This window comes from Typopeltis vanoorti, chromosome 20 (genome assembly GCF_054136105.1).
Source record: "Typopeltis vanoorti isolate ZY-2024b chromosome 20, IOZ_Tvanoo_1.0, whole genome shotgun sequence".
Taxonomy (NCBI): Eukaryota; Metazoa; Arthropoda; class Arachnida; order Uropygi; family Thelyphonidae; genus Typopeltis; species Typopeltis vanoorti.
The window spans coordinates 104,515,353-104,537,670 of record NC_143568.1 but is presented as its reverse complement, the minus strand read 5'-3'; the positions used below and the strand labels follow the sequence as shown (position 1 = coordinate 104,537,670).

Below are 22,318 nucleotides of genomic sequence, written 5' to 3'. Positions count from 1 at the left end.
CCGTTCCATCCAGCAGGACGTAAATCGATACATTAACTTAAAAGAGTTATAGGGGTTAGGGACTTAACCGTAATAAGTATACTGTCATTTTAATTTTTTTTTTAAACCTTATAAAACTGTACTATGCCTTACTGTCACTATAAAACAGGAGAATAATCACCCAAATCTTCCTCCACAATCGCATCTTCATTACCTTCCCTATGTGGTCGCGACTCTTCTGGTGAAACTTTTTTTTTTTTTTTTTGATGAAAATGTGCAATGTGCTTTGCTTATTCCTTTTCTTCTCTTCATCATAAATTTTTTTTTATAGTAAGCAAACGCATGATGTACTTTCCTTTCTACTAATAAGTAGCGTTCGACATTGAGGTTCATGTCTTCGGCCATTTTGAGAACATCGCTAACCGGAGTGAACATTTCTGCAAAACCTTTCACTGTAAATTGTTTAACTACCTCTTTTTGTTTCTCTTTTCCCTCTTCTGCAACACATTTTCCTCCAGTTCAACCAATTCCTCGCTAGTCTACTCTTCAGGGGCACTTTCTATGAGTTGAACTATGTTGTCATCATTCACTTCGAGATTCAGACTGTTTGCTAGACCCACTAGTTCTTCACTCAATTTACAAAGGTCTTCATTTTTTCAAACCTTCCAAAATTGTATACAAACCTTTCTAATGTCTTTTTCCATATGCCACTCATACATTTAGATGTATATGCCATGTATATGCCACTCATACATCACTTTGTTCAAAGTCACAGAAATATTTTTAATAGCATGATAAACATTGAATGCTTTCTAGAATTACATGAGAATCTAATCATTTTTGTCAGTGGCAGAAATGGCTTGTGAAAAAGTTCTCCGTAGATAATAAGCCTCAAACACTGCAAGAACTCCCTGATCCATCAGTTGGATCAATGAAGTAGTGTTTGGAGGGAGAAACATGACCTTGAACTTGGTGAAGATTGCAGATATAAGATGGATGACCTGGAGCATTATCTAGAATTAATAAAATTTTAAATTCTACATTTTCTTTCACACAGTAGCTTTCCATTTCAGTTGCATAACAATTAATTAAAGATCTGCAAACAATTTTTGAGTCATCCACGACTTCTTATTTATCCGATAATGAACTGGAAGAGTATGCTTCCCTGATGTTTTTGAAGGCTCGTGGATTCTCACCCTGCCATATCACAAATGGTTTCAGTTTATATCCAGCCACATTACTCCCCCCACCCCAACAGAATTTTAATACAGTCTTTAAGAGCTTTGAAACCAGGCTTCTCATCGGCACTTGATTTACCATACATTTTCACATTATGCAGTGCAAAACGCTGCTTAAATCTCATGAACCAACTAGAACAAGCGTTGAATTCGTAGTCATAATCGGCTCCTGCTTTCTCCTTGAACATGTTAAAGAGACTTAGTGCCTTTGGGGCTATGGTCCTAGTGCTAAGGGGTATGTGCTTTTGGTTCAGGCCCTCTATCCATGATGCAAGTAGCTTTTAAACATCACCGATAGGACCTTGTTGTTGCTTCGTTACTATCATCGATTTAATGGAAGCAGATCCTTTCACAGGCGCTATGATTTTATCCTTATTTTTCAAAATGGTCATCGCTGTAGAATGAGACCATCTGAAGTTATGTGCGATCATATTCACGGACTTACCAGCTTAATGTCGCTTAATAACTTGCAACTTTGTTTAAAGAGCAACTGCTCGCCTCTTTTTCTGTGATTCTTCACTAGGTTTTTTGATTGGGTGTGTAGAGACCATATTGCACAAAATATCACAAAATATTTAATGATAAATACACAAATAACCTATTTCTTAAACAAAAAATCAACATAGGAACTGTTGAAGGCATGTGTAGACTGCCGAGGGAGGCTGCCACTGATGCATTATTGCCACTGCGAATGATGCAATATTGCTAAATAGAAACCTTTTTACTTCCGTCTTGTTTGAAAGTATAGTCAAAAATGTTATTTATTCCCTTATGGGATCATGGACATATCTTCGAATGGATGTAATTCAAAAGTCTAAATTAAATCTTTACAGGCACAAAATTTTTGCTATAGTGAATTCCATGTGAAATGAAATTCACTATAGCAAATTATTTACTTCAACAAACTGTTTTGTGGTTTCCTGTGAGTTTGCTATAGTTAGAATCTACTGTAATTATTCAATCTTTCAGGGGACCCTGTAATCTCTAGAAAGCGTGTCCCCTGGTAGCAGATAGGGAGCCCACCATATGTGTATGTGTATATATATACATATATATACACATACACACACACACTCTGGTATATATGTTTGATTGAAGATTTACTTGGTTTGTTATCATATTTTAAAAATTTTTAATGACTAGAACCGAGGTTTGAATAAAAAACTTTAATTACACTACCAGTTTAGTCTAAACCAACACTTCATAGGGTGTGAGATAAACATATAAATACCAGTAAGCAATCTAAAGAAATTGTTTTTTTTAAAACATAAAAAAACCTAACATAATGTATCTAACACTGAAAAGAATAAAGGCTAGAGTTTAAATAGAAGAATGAACTCTGATTGTATTATTATGTACATGACCGCATATAAGGTCTCGAGAGCACCAATATTGAATGGTGGAGCTGTGAGAGTTTGGTAGATTGTAGCTTAGGTTGTTATTAATATGGACAGGATTGATAACCATCTCTTTAGACTCTAAAATTCTTCTCTCTAACTCATCGCCACATAGGTGTACATTGACAGTTTCATCCCAGAGTATCTGATGTGGAAAACCTACATCATTTGAGTTCACTGAAAATAATACATGACTAGACAAGGCACTAGCCCAAGTTCTGTTGTAGATACTCTTAAACACCAGAATATTTAAGATTATTGTGTTTAGTTTTAGGATGACTTAAGATGGAATGAAGTTTAGGTAGAGTTGTGAAGAATGTCTTGATATTATATTTCTTCAGAATTTTAACCAATTTTGGAAATAAAGAAGTCTTAGAATATCCATTATATTTAAATGTAACTTGAAGATGTTTAAGTTCATTATGAAGTTCCTCTTCGTCTAACAGAACAGACCTAGCTTGGTGACCTAGAGTAGAGATGTTACCCAACTTTTGTGGGGGAAAATGGTGTGAGTCAGCATGAAGGTACCTGTCAGTATGTGTCGGTTTCCTGAAAATAGAAAATTTGAGATGTTCAGCCGTCCGGGTTACTTTGATATCTAAGAAGGCGATAGAGCCATCAACTTCCAATTCAGATGTGAACTTGATATTCGGGTATATATCGTTCAAATGTTCTTGAAAGAGTTTGAGGCTATCTAAACCATGCTTCCAGATAAGGAAAACATAATCGATGTAGCAAAGCCATATCTTTGGTTTTAAGGGAGAAGATGAAATTGCTTTTTCTTCAAAATTCTCTAGATAAATGTTGGCAAGAACAGGAGACAAAGTTCCCATCACTAGTCCTGAATTCTGTTTATAAATAGAGTCCTCAAATTTAAAATAACCTGAGTTAGCACAGTGTGACAGTAATGCAAAGATCTTTGAAACTGTTCTTTAAAAGAGTAAGAACTTCTTCAGTGGGGACATTAGTGAATAAAGACACTATGTCAAAACTAGCCATAATATCTGAGTTAGTGACCCGACAGTTTTTAATTTTCGGGTCACTAATCCTTAAACACTCTCTTTTTTGCCAATGACCAAATAATAATTACAAAGTCTGAAGATAACTTACAGAAAGCTATTTTAAATCTAAATGAGATAGCTAACACGAGAGACCTTTTGATATAAATCTGTTGTGTTTTTAATAAAGGAAGTGGATTTTCTGGAAAAACATTTCAGAGAAGATGCAAGAAATTTTGACAGGTTGTAAGCTGGAGAGTCGAAGAGGAATATTCTCTTTATGAATTTTAGGAAGACCATACAGTCGTGGGATTAGAGGATGTAGTGATTGGAGGGAAAGGAGTACATTCCTAGGTAATTCTGATGTTGTTCTTAGTAGATTATTTGTACGGTTGTGGAGTTCTCTGGAGTGGAGTCTCTATCAAGAAGTGAATAGGAACCAGATAGCATTTGATAGAGATCCCTCCTTAAACACTCTCCTTTTTGCCAATGACCAAATAATAATTACAAAGTCTGAAGATAACTTACAGAAAGCTATTTTAAATCTAAATGAGATAGCCAAAGGTTATGTAATGATAATATCAATAGAAAAAACCAAAAACTATGGCCTTTAAAGGACAAGATCCAGTAAGAACTAAAATAAATACTAATAGATAACAAGATTTTAGAACAGGTGAATTCATTTAACTACCTAGGTTTACATATGAAAATTGATTACATATGAAAATGAAAAAGATATAAACCTAAAAATTGCAAAATATTTAAAAATAACAGGTGTAATTAACTCTATATTTAAACCAAGTTCAAAAACAAAAAACAAACCAGACTAAAAGTATATAATACATTATCCCTAACAGTCCTATTGTATGGAAGTGAAATCTGGACAATAAAACAAAAAGACAAACAATTATTAATAACAGCTGAAATGAAGTTTATGAGAAAAACAGCAAAGTATACTCTATTTAATCACAAAAGAAATGAAGAAATTATGAAAGAGTTAAACCAGGAATCCGTGATAGAAAAATTAAAAAATATAAACATAAATGGATGGAACACATTCAAAGAATGAAATCAGAAAGATTACCAAAACAAGTCTTAAAGTACAAGGAAAAAGAAAACCAGAGCATCCTTTTAAAAGATTAAACAATGACTTCTAAGGCCGGAACAGGCCACTCTAGGCCTAAATATCCTTGATAGGCATGATGATGATGATGATGTAATTATTCAATGATCTATTCAAGCAACAGTGACTGTGAAAAGGAAGTAGCTACATTAAAAAACTCTTGAACGAAGGGTAAGCAATTTCACGTAGGCTACAATGGTAAATTTAAAAATAACTTGAGCCTATGGTCCTAGTGATACAGAGGAATTCTGTATTATTATAGTGAGTAGCTGACAAAGAAAAGGCTGGTTCTTGTTGGAAACTAAAAGAGGAAATGAACGAATGAAGAAATGAAATACACATGAAATGAAGCACTAAGTTAAATGTTCAGGAAAAATTTGGAAAAATGGGTTAATTATCAAGTTACGTATTCACTGGATTTCAGGACACACTATTCCTTTCAACATATAGATCTACATTATCATTATTATACGGGCACCTCAATGGAGTCCGAAGACTCGTCATGGGAGACCCAATCTATCATACCTCTCCTTGAACCCATTAAAGGCCTCATAACTGACTCTAGTAACCCATTCCACTCATTTACAACTCTCCAAGCAAAAAATCTAATCCTCACAGCCCTACCAACCACACCTTTATTAAACTTCCAGGGATGACCCCTTGCTCTGATCCCTCTAGCCAAGTGCTGAAACATTTCCTCTGCATCTATCCTATAAAAACCCTTTAAGTAACTTCAATGTTTCACCATATCCTCTCTTTTTCTCCTATCAATCAACTTGTGCAATCCACACACACCTCCAATTCTTATAGGGAACATTCCACAGGCCACTCACCATTTTGGTCATTTGCCTCTGAATCCTTTCCACTGCTTCCTCATCCCCAAGGGACAAGACTTGAGCACAATAATCCAGATGTGGGTGTATCAAGGCCTTATAAAGAGGAATACCAACTTCCTTATCTCAACTTATTAATGTGTTCTTCAATAGCCAAGTAATCGTATGGACTACCTTAGCAATATGTCCTCTAAACTTTAACTCTCTGTCTACCCCCCCTTCCTAAATCTCTAGCTTCATCTATTTATTCCAAAATGAATAACTTTACATTTCTTGACATTAAACTGACACCCATTAACTTTTGTCCATACTGACAGACCATTTAGATGCAGTCCATCAGCACTGTACAACTCCTCCTTTCTGTCAAACAGAGACCACAGATCCACAAATTCTATATCATTCCTTTTGCACATCCACGTATAGACTCACCGGCTATCAATGCCCTCTTCCTCAGTTCGCCTCTATCATAGCATGGTAGGAGACCTACAATCTTCACCTTCTCGCTCTTCATTATTCCATTTGCCTCTTCTAACAACTCTTTATCCTCCCTCATAGAATAACTCTCACCTCTCAAATCATTTGTACGAACCAAGACAATCATTTTTTTTGACTTATCTTTTTTTTTGCATCTGGATAACATCGTGAATTTTTGAACCCAGGAAACATGATTCTGTCACACTTTCATTAAGTACTCCCCCGATCATTGAGTCTCCATACATAATTTTCAAATTAACTTGTTTTTCTTGTTTGTTCAGTTGGTCTTTATTATTCTATTGGATCACCTGCTTCTTTCAGCCATGCTTAACTCTTGCCTCTTCTGCAACCTTTCAATTTTGTGCTTTGTCCTATGAAGGATAACATTTAAGCGTGCAATTTCTTTATTATTAATATCCATTTTGTTCTCTTCTATTTCCACAGCCGCATTTCGACATTAAATGGCATCATTTTCCATCTTATCGTTGGCATTTGTTGCGTTTCTCGTCACCTAACACACTTTTGCAACACTTAATACATCTTCTCTCTCCAGTTTCGATTTCTTTCCACATATTCTTTAATTTTCTCGATGATACATTTCACACACACTGCACTGAATAAAATCCTGCAAATTCAATTTGCCGGACAATGTGGTCTTTGCTGCCATTGTTTTCGTGCTGGTGTCATGCTGACAATATCACAATAAGAATATTATAAAGATACTAAATACTCTAAAAACATGAAAATCTACACTAATTTTCTGAGAAAAAAAACAATAAAACAGATAAAAAATCACTAATTTTACACGAGCGCTAAATTACACGACCACTCACAATATAACCTCTCTCCATATATATTATTATATATATTATATGTCAAGTATAATATATATATATCATACTTGACAAGAAATTACATTCCTGTTTTGATCCTATACCGACCTTACTGGAGTGAAACAGCACTGAGAAAGGATTAAAAATATTTAATTCCAGTATTTTGCCTCAGTCACTGAGACATCAAGGATTATAATATGAGACTTGTAACACACACACACACACAAAATTTAAGATTTAAGATTTAAGAGAAATTTTATTCTTTATAATTTAAAATGTTACTCAACTGAGACACACAAAGATGAAAGATTAGTCCTAACTAAGTGAAGGACTAGCTATAGTCTTTCATCCATATGTTTCACTTAGTTTTGTGTTGCTTTTGTGTGTGTTACAAGTCTCATATTGTAATCCTTGATGATGTCTCAGTGAGACAAAATACTGGAATTAAATATTTTTAATCCTTTCTCAGTGCTATTTCACTCTAGTAAGCCTCTAACATGAGTTTTTCCTAGCACTTAAGGCTTAACACTCATGGATTGTGAATAAACTTCAAGCAACTTGCTGTTGACTTAACATCAGTTGTCTTAGTATCCAATAATGCAAAAGTATTATGGGCTAGTTAGATTCACTATTTTCAGATATTAAACCACTCACAAAGAAGTCAAAAAGAAATTATGTTTTAATTCAACTAGTTTTGTGAAAAAACCATTTCACTTCATCAGGAAATAGCATGAAAATAGCTCAATCAAATGTCTAAACATTTGATTGAACTTTTTTTTAACTAAATCTTTTTTAACAAAAAAATTTAAGTAAAGATGTTTGAATCATGCTCGACTTTTTCATCTTGTCATGCAATTTGCGATAGCTGGTGATCACTTTATCAAGATTTTGGCAGGACTCCGAAGCTTCGTTCCATATCAGGATCAACATCAAACAAAATTTCCTTAGCATACTCAATGTGATTGAAAACTAGTTCAAGTTCTTTTGCAGTTAGTTGTAACATTCTCTTCTTGTTCGCACTCATCTTCTTCTAGTTGAAGATCATTCTTGCTTAAATGTTCTGAATGGGAATCGAGCAAGTTTCCTCACATCTTCATTATCTAGTTTATTAAATCCAAATTCTTTTCCAATTGTACTGATTCTTCAATAATGTTAGATCTTGGATTTTGTGCACGATAAACTAACATAGGCTTGAGTTAAAGTCGCCTTCTGCGTTGCATCCTAATAAAAGCATAAAACGATCTTTAGATACTTTGTATCCTAGTTGAGATGCTTCAGTTTTAGCTAGGATTATTTGCAAAATAATTCGCAAAAATTATTTTGCAAATAATTCTTCAGTTTCCTGAAGAATTATTTGCAATTCTTCAGGAAACTTGGCAACAGAATTTTTATTAGCACAGATTCCCCAGTTATTCTTAGGTTATGCAGTCCAGTTCGATTTTTAAAACAGTCAAACCATCCTAAACTTGCAGTAAAGCTTTCATATTCCTCTTGAAATTTGGTCTCATTGAATGAGGTAAAAATATTGAGAGCTTTTAACCGAATATTCCCTGTACTAAGGGTATTCTATTTTGGTTATAATCCTCAATCCAGAGTGATAGAAGATGCTCCATCTTGATCATTAAATGGTTTCTATTTTGGGTGATCTGCATGCTTAAAGAAGCAGTAGCAACTTTTCCTTGTTCTTTGTATTCTTTGCTCTTATTTAATATAGTCGAAACTGTAGACTCGCAGCATGCCAGAGCAGGCACAATCATTGTATTACGAGCACCACTTTCATGTCACTTAATGACTTCCAGCTTTTCCACTCACTTTAGATTGGCAACAAAAATTTCGCGTAACGTAAAAAAAATCACGTTAACTGATTATTCACTCGATTAAAGTGGGAAATAGTATCATTTCATTCAATTGCTCTAACTGATTATTGCACATATCGAATTTGCATTAAGCAAGGTTTTGTTGCTATACATTTTCCCGTATAGCAACAATCTATTTTACAGATCTGGAAAAGGCAGAGGAAATGGTGCCTAAATAAATTTAAGCACCATTTCCTGTGTCCAATTTGTAATGATCTGTTGATCAAAGCATTACAAATGATGTATGACGTGCACATCACAGTACACATATATCTATATGGATCACATTATGAAGGAAACTGTCATTAAATCTGATATTAAAATATGAAATATTCAATGTAGCTTTTTATGGAAATGATGTCATTACTCCTAAACAGATCAGTACACATGTTCAGGATTCTAAGTAACCAACAAATTTCATAGGAAAATCAGTAATAAAAAAAATGTACATTATGAAATCAGAAAGGAATATGGAATACTGATATACTTAACTACATTTGTAAGTATTAAGAGAAATTTTTTCTTTATAATTTAAAATGTTACTCAACTGAAAACATTAGATTATAATATCAGGAAGGCTACATGAATTAACTGCAAACATATTACAATCTTTATCACTGTAATTTAACTGGCATTTTAGAGTTTGGAATATTCTCAAACAAAACAAAAAAAAAATGCAAAACAAATAATTAAAATGAAGAGCTGTAACAAGCAATATTATAGCTGCAAATACTAAACAATTAAAAGACAACAACTACATGCTAATTAATGAATATTATATAACTAGATTCTTTTAAAAAATATTATTTCAGTTCATTGAAATGAATTGTTGTAGTAATATTCATATACATAAATTATATGCAAACATACATGACTATTCCAGGTGTCTTTCTTGTTTACTTCAGTTTCAGATTCCTCTTCTGACAATTCTGAATATTCATCCTCATGGAGTAATAAATTATCTCTTGATGGGTTAGTTCCATCTCCTAAGCTAAAATACTGGTTAAGATACCTTTATAAGAATTTGGGCAAATATAATTAATAGTCTGATTTTTATTGGCTTGTTTGTGAATGGACTCAAATTCTTGAAGACCAATTTTGAGATTTACATTTATACAGTGAAATTTGAACATACAAATTATATGATATTCTATTAAATTTCTTATTTCCAAGTTGGAAAGAGGCAGGTGAGAGAATGGGAGAGATGAAAATTGCAGAAAGTCAAGAGATTGTGGAAGCAAGGGATAGAGAGAGATTGGAAGCTGAAGAGTTCGGGATGCCAGGTGAGAGAAGATGAATGAATCAGTTTGGAGCACCATGTATGTAGATTCGATGATTTGGGGGTGTGCAGAGTACAGTGCAAGAGGAGTGATTACCTGGTGGAATGATAGTGAGTGTTGCACTGGCAGTAAAAATGGGGAGGAGATGATAGTAGTATATGATGATAATGAAAATAAGATGATAATGGTTAGGATGAATGACCTAAGAGATCGTGTGAATTGTGTAGCATGAGATTTGAGGTTGATGCTAGAGATAGTGCAGCAGAAATGTGACTGAGAAAAGATAGTGAGTGTATTGTCCTGGTATATGATAATGAAGAGTGGAAGAGAAGAGTGGTAATAATAAATGAGATGATAGTGAGAATGTGCAGGAAAATAAGTCTGAAATATGTGGATGCACGGAGTATGTTTGAGGATAGAAGATAGTTTATATGCATGAAATGGATTATATTTGAATGCAGAAGGGAAATACAGGCATTTGGAGAAAGTGTTGTTTATTGGGCAAGTGAGTGGCAGGGAAACTAAAACTGTACAGGTGGAATGTAGCAGCAGATGGCCTAATGTGGGGATAGTGGCTTGAGAAATGAGAGGGTGTACACTATTATGGAGCCAGGTGAAGTATGAGGGGGAGTAACAATGGCTATAAGAACACTAGCAATGCACTGGTATTTCTGTATACAGATGTCCTTTCCTTTAGGGTTACAGTGATCTGCATTCATTTTACACAAATTATGGACTCTACAACCATGTTATAAATAATTATTTTAATTTCCCGACGTTTCAACCTTCATATTAAGGTCATCAATCTGGGGTATATATATATATATATATATATATACAGAGACAAGCTAAATTACATTTCACATAGTATGCTGAAGAGACAATGATCTGATCAATGGTTATTCTACTGACCTGACCTCTAGTGAAAATAAAATTACAACAAATAAATGAAATAAAATAAATTAACTACATCAAAGCTATATTCTATTTAAAACAACATCAGAGAAACATTTTTTCATATAGATAGTTTTGTTACAGTGAAAATGATGTCCTAATTTAACATTACAATTGTTATATTAGATTTAGGATCCTGGATTACTTATGCTTCTAATTAAAATTAATTCTTAGGGAGAAAGATTAAGTAGGTAGAATATGTGCCTTCCATATGTTTGGGATTTTTAGACCATCATTATTGTTAAGATTACGGTGACTGATAAGAATCTCACAGGCCTCCTTAAATTTACGTTCATACCGTGTTTTGGTGTGATGTAAACAACAGGTGCTTTTCTAAACATTCTATGTAGTGTTCGGGGCATGATCAGAAAGACCAGCTTGACCATAGTTATTATATTTAATGTGTTGTTAATTCCTTTTTTCTGACAGGAATTGTGCATCCTGTTTGCCATATATAGGGCAAATTACAGGTGCAATGAATATGGTATACCCCAGGGTGGGCCAGTGGAGGGAGTGGATCCTTGGATGTGTTGAGTAAGTTCTTTAATTTTGCAGGTTTAAAGGTGGCTTTAAGGTTGTATTTTTGTAGTATTCTGTTTATTTTGTCTGATATCCCTTTAATGTATGGAATGGTTACAGTTTCATTATAGTCTTGTTTATTTTTGAGGTCTTGTACGGAATTTTGTTGATAGTATTTTGGCTGTAACCAATTTTTTAAGAAGGTATTGCTGATGACTTTTAATTCATCTTTAAGTGCTTGTTCATTAGACCAAATCTTTAAAGCCCTGTTTTTAAGTGTATTAATGACCCTAGTTTTTTGTGTTGGGTGGTGGTAGGAATTCTTGTGTATATGTTGGCCAGTATGTGTCGTATACTGTATGTGTATATACTGGAAATCCAGTAAACAGTGAAGGAAAGACTGCCAGAAGGAAGACGTGTGACAAGTGTATCTAGAAACAGAAGTGTGTTCAGCTTTTCAAAAAAAAGACTGTATACAGATGCTAGGAGCATTAGAAATAAAGGGAATGAGTTTGTAGCATTGACTGGCTCGGTCTCTTCAAAGATTGCTGGAACCAGTGAGGCTTGGTTAACTGAGGAAGATGTTCTAACAAGGATAGAAATCGAAGGGTATATAGCATATTTCGGACGGGCTAGGATAAATGTGTTGATGGAATGTTACTCATGATAAGAGATTAACTATGCTCTCTCAGGGTGGAGATAACATTAATGGGTTTGAGAGTATGGTGTGATACAGATGTTTATACAGCAAGATATTTAGTGGGATGATGATGCTACAGACCAGAGAATATAACTGGTAATGAGAAGGAAATGTTTAGACAAATTAGTTTGGCAAGTGCAAAGAGAATGAGCATTATGGGGGACTTCGACTATAGCAATATAAACTGAGTAAAGGAGACAGCATGCATTACTAAGTGAACTAAATTTTTGGATTTCTTGAGGAACAGCTCTCTTAGGCAGCATGTGGTGGGGGTAACATGAGGAGTTACCTCCAGAGTTTTAGATTTGGTCTGTTGTGATTGAAATGTCATACTTGTCCCTTGTTGGTGAGAGTTTACTTGTCATCCATTTGACTCCAAATTACGTTTACAGCAATTTGGAGTCAAATGGATGACAAGAGAAATAAAAGAACTGGAGAAGAAAAAGAGATATAAAGAGAAAGGGAGGGGGGGGGTGGAGAATGGTTGCATGAGGAATATAGGGCTCAGGCTAGAAAAGAGTGACCAGTATTGCAAGGAGAGAAAAATTAGAATATGAGAAGAGACTGACACTGCAATCCAAGGAGAATCCCAAGGAGTTTTTTTTTTTTTTTTTTTTTTTTTGCTATGTGGCAAGCAGGAGAATAAATGATAGCAGACAGATTTCTTTGCTGAATGGAAATGGGAATTGGGTGACCAAACCTGATGACACAGTTGAACTATTTAATGATCACTTTATTAGTGTTTCATCCTGGTATAGCAGGCTATATTCCTAGAAGGACAATAAGCAATTAAGTGTTAGAAGTGAAGGAAGAGGATGTATTCCAAAAACTGAGTATGCTAAATGTTAATAAGGTAGGGGACCTGGATGAAATTTCTATGGAAATGTGCCATAAAACTGACTGTGCCCATTAGCTCAGCTATTTAATGAAAGCCTCGAAAACGGGACAGGTTCTTGGAGAGTGAAAGGAGGGTAAGATAGTACCATTGTATAAGGATGGCAGTAGATGAGGACAATATTATTTATGCAGACCAGCATGGATTTGTTAAAAGATGCTCTTGTTTTAATAATCTGATAACCTTTTACAATAGAATAATGCACTGACATTTTTTTGATTTTGACAGGGTGCCACATGACAAGTTGATTTTTAAGTCGCAATATATGCGTTTAGATATCAGGTTAGTTGACTGGCTCTCTGGTAGACATCAGAGAGTTGTGTATGGGGAGAAGCAGTATCAGGAAGTAGGAAGATTACAAGTAGAGCTGCACAGGGTTCAGTACTGGGACCACTGCCAGGGAAAATTGTTCAGTTGTATGCAGAGGATGTGAAGCTTAGGAGGATGAATAGTAATAGTGCTGATGTTTTTAGCTCTTCAAGAGGATTTGAATAGGCTGGAAAGGTGGACAAATAAATGGAGATGTCAGTTTAATGCAACTAAATGTACAGTTTGAAAATTTAGGATCCACAGATGGGATACTTCATACTCACTGTGTGACCACAGATATGAGAACCTCAGTTGGCTCAGTGCCAAGAAGAGTCAATTCATGTTGAAGGGGAGAAAGAAATAAGGTGGTGTATGAATTGGTCACCAACATGAGAAATCACATGCTTTATACATAAAATTTTCCAACTGTTATACAAGCAAAATAGTTATCACTTTATAAACTACAATATTCATAAAAGAGAAGTTAATTTTCCGATGTGTAATAATAAACAATTCATCCCACAATACGGATTGATTATCCTATTATTAGAATGGATTCTCCTTCTTCTGACATGAGCAAAAGTGTCGCAGGGTGTCGCACCTGTGGGCATACAGTACTTGGTGGGGTTATACTGGAAGAAGTGGAGGAAGCAAAGGCTTTCAGGGTGATTGTGGATGGAAATTTGAAGTTCCGAGGTCATATTGCAAAGGTTGTGACATCTCAGAGAATTGCTGCAATGTTGAGGAAGACATTGACCACAAGAGATAAAAGTGTGGCAGTCCTATTGTATAAAGCTTTGCTCAGACCAGACTTGGATTTCTGTGCTCAGATCTGGTCACTGAGATTTGAAGGGGATGGAGTAAACTTGGAGAGGGTGCAGAGATGGATAACAAAAATTATATCAGGACTGTACAAAGTTGATTATGAGGACAGACCGAGAGCATGCAGTTGGGGGATAGAAGACAAAGGGGGGGTATGTTCAAGACATTTAAGCTATTGAAGGATTATTATTGTGTTAACACAGAGGAGATTTTTTATATGGTAAAACAAGGGGAAGGAGAAAGGACGACAAGGGGCCATCCTTGGAAGTTGCAAAAGGGAGTGGTGAGTAGAAGGGCAAGAAGGAAATTTTTTGCATGGAGAGTGATATGAACATGGAATGCATTGCCTGAGATGGTGATGAATGGACAGACAGTGGATGAGTTTAATAGTGGTATGATAGACTTTGTGATAACCTCCCATGATGAGCTTTGTGACTCTATAATATCTAGGAGAAACTAATTTATAATGTAACTTTATAATTCAATTAATAATTATTAGGCCTCCATAAAAAGGGGAAAACTGATTCATAAAGAAGAAATATAACCTAATTGAATTATAGTCTTACTGCAGAAGGAATATCCTCAGAATCCTTTACCAGACATTCCTAATCAGATGAGTTTTTAATGGCACTTGTGACATAATAAAAATTATTAGACACACATATCCACAAGAATAAATAATTTTTATTACTGCAAACAGTTTGAGAAGAAACTGACCATCATCAGTGCATTAGCAAAATCACAAGGTGAAGACAGAACAAAGAGTGTTAATCTTATTTATAAAGCTAAGCCATGTGCTGGACTACTACAATAAACTGAGAATACAATTAGTCAAAATTAGAATTGAAGTAATTTGAAATAAAAATTAAGAAAATTTAGATAAATAATTGAATGATACAGCATTATATTTTTAAATATTATTTTTATTAATTAATTAATCCATAAGGAAGGAGCCTCGTTCAGACCCACAGAAGACTGCATAGACCCCCCCCCACACACACACCTAGCCATCTTTTAAATTTCTATACAGGGCATACAAACTTCTGTAAAAAATCTAACACACACACACACACACAAAATGTAACCCTTCAAGCCTACAGACACCATGACAAATTCTTTACTTATCAGTGTACTTCCATGGATTTTTGAAGGAATCATTTCTGTTTAAGAACACGAATGCTAATGTATTAAAAAGAGTACAAAAAACTAACAAACTGCTAGAGAGAGAGAGAGAATGTATACATAAATCTTGAGGTTTTTTTTTTTTTAAATAATTAAATGAAGACACAAATAAAGAAAGACAAATAAAGACCCTTCAAAGAAAGACAAATAAAGACCCTTCAAAGAAAATTAAAGAATAAAACTGTCCTATTAGGACAGGTTCCATTCTTTCTCTCTCTCTCTCTCTCTTGCCATCTCTTTAAATGAGGAATGTGTACAATGCTATTTCATTCTATGTTTGTATATCAAACTAAATCACATTATTTAAAACTAAATCCAATTCACAAAAAAAAAAAACCTTAATTCAAAAGAGAAAAAAAGGATACATTGGTTTAAAAGTCCGTTTCTTTCTTCTGGAAAATAGTTTAGCAAGCTGGGTAAATTTTTTTCTTGACACTGTAGAAGAGTGGATTAAAATAGGTGTTTTTTTTTTGTTTTGTATTTTTTTTTTTCCTGGTAGAATAAACAACAAAATAAACTACACACAAAAGGAATTAATTTTAAAAAAGAAGGTATAGTGGACTCCATAATGGAATACAAAGTGCAATCCAACAAATTGTTTTCAACATGTTTTAGATTTAATTCACAGTAGAGTTTATAAACATATTTAATTTCAAATAAAATATACTACTTAAACATCTTCAATAAAAGTCACTCGTTATTAAGCTATTATAGTAAATACAAGCTATTTACTATTTACAAATAAATAGCTATTTACAAGTAAATATCATTATTGATATTTAACTGCATAATGTTTGCACATAACTACATAAATTCAAAACCCAGAGGGAGAAAACAACAACAACCACCACCACCACACACACACACACACAAAAAAAAAAAAAAAAAAAAAAATGCATGTATTGCTACCATTTAAAACCTTCATAGCTACATAGTGCTTTAATTAGAAGGAAATAGGGTAGTTTCTTTACTGGAATGTACAAAAAAGCACAAAAATTAGCTCTGAATAGTCTACCAAAAATGGGTGATATGCTAAAAGAAAACCGCATGGCAGGATGTATGATTTAAAAACTTATCATTATGAAGTAATAAAAATTAAAGTTGGCAGCATAATTCACTCTTATGCATAGACTACATATATATGTTTGAAAGCATCACATTTCTACAAATCAATATATCATCACCAATTGATACAATACTTGTTTTAAAGATATCATGAAACAAAAAAGATATTAACATAAAAAAAAGAGAGAAAAATGTAATAAAATTATTAAAGAGGAAAATGCAATCAGGATAAATATACTGCTCCAAGTATAAAAAACCATCAGAAACCTGAAATATGGAAAGTCAGATGGAGTAGAAGAGACTGACCCAGAAATTCTTGAATATGGAGGTGCAAAACATAAAATGACTGAAATGGATAATTCAGATGGCATGGCATGGTTAGGTTCACTTATAATAATAGAAATAAAGCTGAATGTAAGAATCACAAGGGAATTGTCCTACTGAGTTTCAGTCAAGATTTAATGCAAGCATATTTCAGAAGAGAAAAAGTGAAAATTGCAGAACAAGCTGAGTTCAGGCCAAATAGGGATCTGTCAGGATCAGATTTTCATTTTAAGACAATCAGGTAAGAAATAATGGCAAAATAAGTATCAAAGTTTTCAGTTTTGTAGATCTAGAATGGACATATGACAAAGGGCCATATAATATGTTGAAAATGCAGGAGGCATAGGATGATGGTTTGATGTAAAATCAGGTATAAGACAAAATTGTATACTATCTCCACTATTATTCATCATCACGTGCTTCTTCCACTTCCATTCTTGTTAGAGAATAGATTGGAAAGAATTGGCCCTTATTACCTTCATTCTTTTATATACGCCTATTTACTTCATTAATTTCTCAAAATACTCTCTCTATCTAGCACACCCATTTCTTCATATAAGAATAGATTGGAAGGAAGAATGGTCACAGGGAGAAAATGTAATTTATATAGCTACTGTACCAAGAGATAATTACCCAAGAAAACATGAAATGGAGAAGATTTGAGGTTTGAGAGTGCTGAATCTGATGACAGCATCGGAGAACTTGGCAGAAACTAAGGAGGTCAAACTACCTCTGTATGAGGAAAGTGATCATGTGGTCTTGACACTTGAGATTACCAGACATGCAGAATTTTCTATTAAAATGAGGATATATGCAGAATTACAAAGAAGGTGATTATGGTACTTAAGAGTCAGCTTAGAGCAGTGCTGTGGCATATGAATTTGGAATGGAAAGGAAAGATATTAGCAGTCCAATGCAGATGTTCAACGAGTGTTTGAAACAAGCCAGATCAGACTGTCTACTAAGAGTAAGGATGTTAAATCAGATAAGTTAGATGGATGAGCAGCAGCATCATTAAACAGAAGTTATAGAAAAAGTTATTGGAAGAGGTATACAAAGAGAAAGCTTTTCAGCAAGCTGCTCACAAGCAGGAAGTCATTATATACAATTTATATATAACTGTTTGAGATAAGAACTTTAGTAAAAAAATTCTGTTTCGAGCTTCACATTAAGGCCATCTTCAGGAATATATACTTCTGTATACAACTGCTGCATTGTAGCAACTGGCAACATGCCATGGTAAGCTATGTTACAACTAACACTACTTAATCTACCTAACCTAAAAACTAAAAATCCAAGTAAGATTAATAATTAATAACAATAGCCAATCAGAATATTCGTATTTATGACATCTGGTTCTTGTTATTAATTTTACTTGAATTTTCAATTTTTTTAATATAAATATTATGTTAGCTATTATTCTTTGTATCACAAAGAGATTGCTAGATAGATTAAGTAGTGTTAGATGTAATGTAGCTTATAGTTCACCCACAGCTTGTAGATCTCTGCTTGGCATCTTGTCAAGAACAGTTGATTCATGCTGAAGGGGGGAAAGAAATGAAGGACGTACGAATTGGTTGCCAACACACGAAATCATGTGCTTTATAGGTAAAATTTTCCAACTGTTATACAAGCAACATAGTTAACTACAATGATCATAAAAGAGAAGTTAATTTTCCGACGTATAATAATAAACAACTCATCCCACAATACAAACTGATTACCCTATTATCGGAATGGATTCTCCTCCTGTTGACATGCACAGAAGTCGAAAGGTCTCGAATCTGTGGGCGTACTATACTACATTACATCTTTTATGATCTGATACTTTAAATTACTGTATTCCTTCACTGATTTGACTTAGTCATTTTTATATACATGTTATAAAAAAAAAGAAGGGGGTATCAGGATTTCTTTTTGGCAAAAGAGTGAATAATTAATAGAATGAAGAATGACTGTGAAAAGATGACTTTAGCAAGTACTGATGGCAAGGAAGTAACAGAAGCATATGAAAGAGCTGAATTACTGAATGATTGGTTTGCAAGAATGTACCATTCAAATGGAGATATTGCAGAGCCAGATGTGAGATGTCAGTTATGGGAAGGTGCCTGGGGAGTGGAAAGAGTGTGAAACATTCCATTGCATAAAAGAGGTTCTAAGACAGAGTTAGTAAATTATAGGCTGATTCATGTCTCAGGAGTGGTGGGTAAGGTATTGAAATTGTTAAAAGACAGAATTCAGGACAGGGTGGACAGGAGTATGACATTTTATAGGGAGAAACATGGTTTTGTGAAAGATAGGTCTTGCTTTAGTAATTTACTTTTTATAATAAAGTTTAAATTGAGTTGGATAAAGGAAATGGTTACACAGTGATACTGCTCAAATTTGCAAAGGCATTTGACAAGATACCACATGGAACTGTTGCATAAATTGGAGCAAATGGTGATTAATTAATAAACTAGTGAATTAAATAAGAGAGTGGCTGATAGACATTAAAAGTATATGAAGAAACTGAATATGGGAGAAAGCAGTGACTAGTGGCATATTGCAGGGCTCAGTACTTGGTCCACTAGTGTTTCATTTTTATGTGTGATATCAGGAATGATTTAAGGATAAATATATTTAGTTATTCACTGATGATGCAAAGCTAGGAAGTGCAACAGTCAGTGAAGATGTAGAGATCCTGCAGGATGACAGACTGGATGTATGGTTAAAGGATAATGAATGCCAGTTTAATGTGGTAAAGTGTGAAGAGATCACAAGCTGTATACTAGATTAATAAAACCTAGATTACTAGAAAGTGAACAGGGATTTGGAAGGAGTTGAAGTTTAGAGGGTATACTGCAAAAGTGTCCAAAAGCGCACACCAGATTATGTGGTTGTTGAAGAACACACCGACAAGCAGAGATAAGGAAGTTATTATTCCTTTATAAGGTATTAATTAGTAGTCCATATTAATTAATAAGGTATTGATATGGACTACTGCATGTAGATCTAGTTGCCTGGATTCCATGATGATGAGAAAGTCCACAAGCAAGTGACTCAGATTGTGGCAGGCATATGGAGTTCCATATGAGGATAGACTAAAGGTCATTGGACTTCAAAAACGACTTTGAGAGGCAAAAATAAGATGCAATAGAGACATAAGTTATTAAAGGGGTTTTCGACAGATGGCAAGATGGAAGATAACAAGGGGTCATCTCTGGAAATTGTATATGAGTGCATAACTACATCGAAATGCTCAAGAAAATTATAACACTGTGGGATTTTTGAGCGTTGGCTTACTGAAGATGTTTATAATATTCAGGTGTATAATTGCAATTATATTGTCAGAAGAGACAGAATAGGTGAAAAAGGAGATGTTATTTATTAAAATAAAGAGCCAAAAGGCTCCAAGTTCAGTGATGCAAAAATTATAAAAATCAAGTGGATATTAGATCCAGCATTATTTCAAAACCGAATCTGGATCTAATATCCACTTGATTTCTATAATTTTTGTGTTGCCGAAATGAAACCTTTTGGCTCTTTATTTTAGTAAATACTTTCATGCACCAACTAAGAGTTCGCTAATGAAAAACACACCTCTTCGATGTTTCAAGTTACTTAGTATTGAAAGAGAGTTTTTGCTCTCTTAAGGTTTCTGCCTGGTCTCTGAAGATAACCAACTAGTTCAAAACAGCTGTCAGGCCAGTGAAACCTATCAAAAAACTGGACCAAATTAGAAAGCGAATATATGGACGCCTGGCAGCATTCATGTTTTCTAAAGTGGTCCGTGCTAGGGCAACTCGTAAATGCCGACAGGTGTATTCCCGTAAGCTCTCTGGTCAACTTATTTTTATGAAACTATTCATAATAGCAAAACAACAAGACACTGCCAACATCATACTTGAATGCTGCTGAAAAACAGATGTATCCTTCAGTACTTATAGCTCATCCATCAAAAATTAACAGTTACTTCTAGTAGGTTAATACATGTAAAGACAAATAATCTGGGAATAGTTCCTGTAGTAGCAGGTAACTTTACTATACACACACACACTTTACTGGCTTCATCCTTGGTTACTGGAATCTTCTGGAAGAGAGAGAGAGAGATCTTTAATAAGTCGAGGCTGTTTTAATGGATAAATAAGGGAGGGCATTTTTAACTTGGGTTATTTGGGTTTACAGCCGAAGTTATTCAGGCTACAAGGCCAGTGTATTGTGCATGTTAATTGTATGTGTTCTTATGACCAGTTTGTCTGTTTTGTTGGGTGAAAACCCAAGTTTCCAGGAGTAAAAATCCTGCCACCTCCATGAAAAAAACCCTGATAGAGGGGGAGTAGGAATGCAACTTACATGAGGACCTAATAAAACAGCCATTCATAAATAATTATCCTATCAGAAGTTTATATACACAGCTTGGAAAGAAGTAAACAAATCAGAATGGTACCCACCTTAATAAGATGTAGCACCTCCTTTCACTGCAATGTGAAAGGAGGTCGTATTTCAATGCAACAATGCTACGGGGCAGACTTACAAGTGTATGATAACAATCAGTGGGAATTTTGAACTGTTCTTGCTGTAGGCATGTCATGAGGTCCTGGACTGTTGTGGGGTGGACATCCCTTGATCTCACTCGATGCTCCAGTTCATCCCACAGATGTTCAATAGGACTGAGATCAGGACTCTGTGGATGCCAGTCAAGTGTGATGATATTCATGTCCACTAACTATGCAGTTATTAGAGTAGCAGCCTTATGACATGGTACAATGTCTTGCTGAAAGAGACAATGGTCAGTTCCATAGAAATGCCACAAAGTAGGAATAATTGCATTGTCCAAAATATTCAGATACCTCTCAGAGTTTAATGTTCATGGCATCACAGAGGTCTGAGGCCAAACCATGAAAAACAGGAACATACCATCATGCCACCACTTCTGAATTTCATAGTTGGGATTATGCACTCTGTTAAGAGATGTTCACCATGCATCTGTTATACTCACAACTGTCCATCTGCTTGGTAGAGGATGTAGCATGATTCGTTGCTCCATAACAAAGCTTTCCAAGCTTCTGCAATCCACTGTACATACTCTTAGCACCACTGAAGATGACACTGCATGTTGGTTTGGATAATGTGGGGCTTGCATATTGCAGTCATGCCATGGAAACTCATGTTGTGAGCTTCAATTCTGAATGTTTTGTGCAGGTTCGTGTTCCAGTTGATTCCTTGAAGTACGCATTCACCATGTCGGCTGATGAATGGTGGTTTTTGCACATTATCCTTCATAGCACCCCACAGTCATGTTCAGTGAGTGTGGTGGGTCATCCACTGCAGGGAACACTTGCAGTTCACTACCTGTGTTTCCTCAATATGGTATCACTGATTGTTAACCTGGGATGGCATGTCGACAATTTGCTGAACAGATAGGCCTGCAACATGGCATCCTATCGTAAAGCCTGTTTCACACTCTGTCGGTTCCCTTCTCGCAGCCATTTCACCCGGACACAGTTGCACTGACTTGGAAGTGCAACTTATATTCAATCATATTCCTCCAATTT

The 22,318-nt window shown here is 34.8% G+C and overlaps 1 protein-coding gene across 1 annotated transcript in view; it reads right to left on the bottom strand.

Moving 5' to 3' along the window:
* Nucleotides 1-22,318, bottom strand: part of LOC150095742 (CUE domain-containing protein 1-like) — a 101,235-nt gene that overhangs the window by 14,987 nt on the left and 63,930 nt on the right. The window contains exons 5-6 of the mRNA XM_090410763.1: nucleotides 15,758-15,827; nucleotides 9,602-9,722 (exon numbers count right to left, since the gene is read on the bottom strand). Of these exons, the coding sequence (XP_090266889.1) occupies nucleotides 9,602-9,722; nucleotides 15,758-15,827 (191 nt within the window). The remainder of the gene's footprint in view (nucleotides 1-9,601; nucleotides 9,723-15,757; nucleotides 15,828-22,318) is intronic.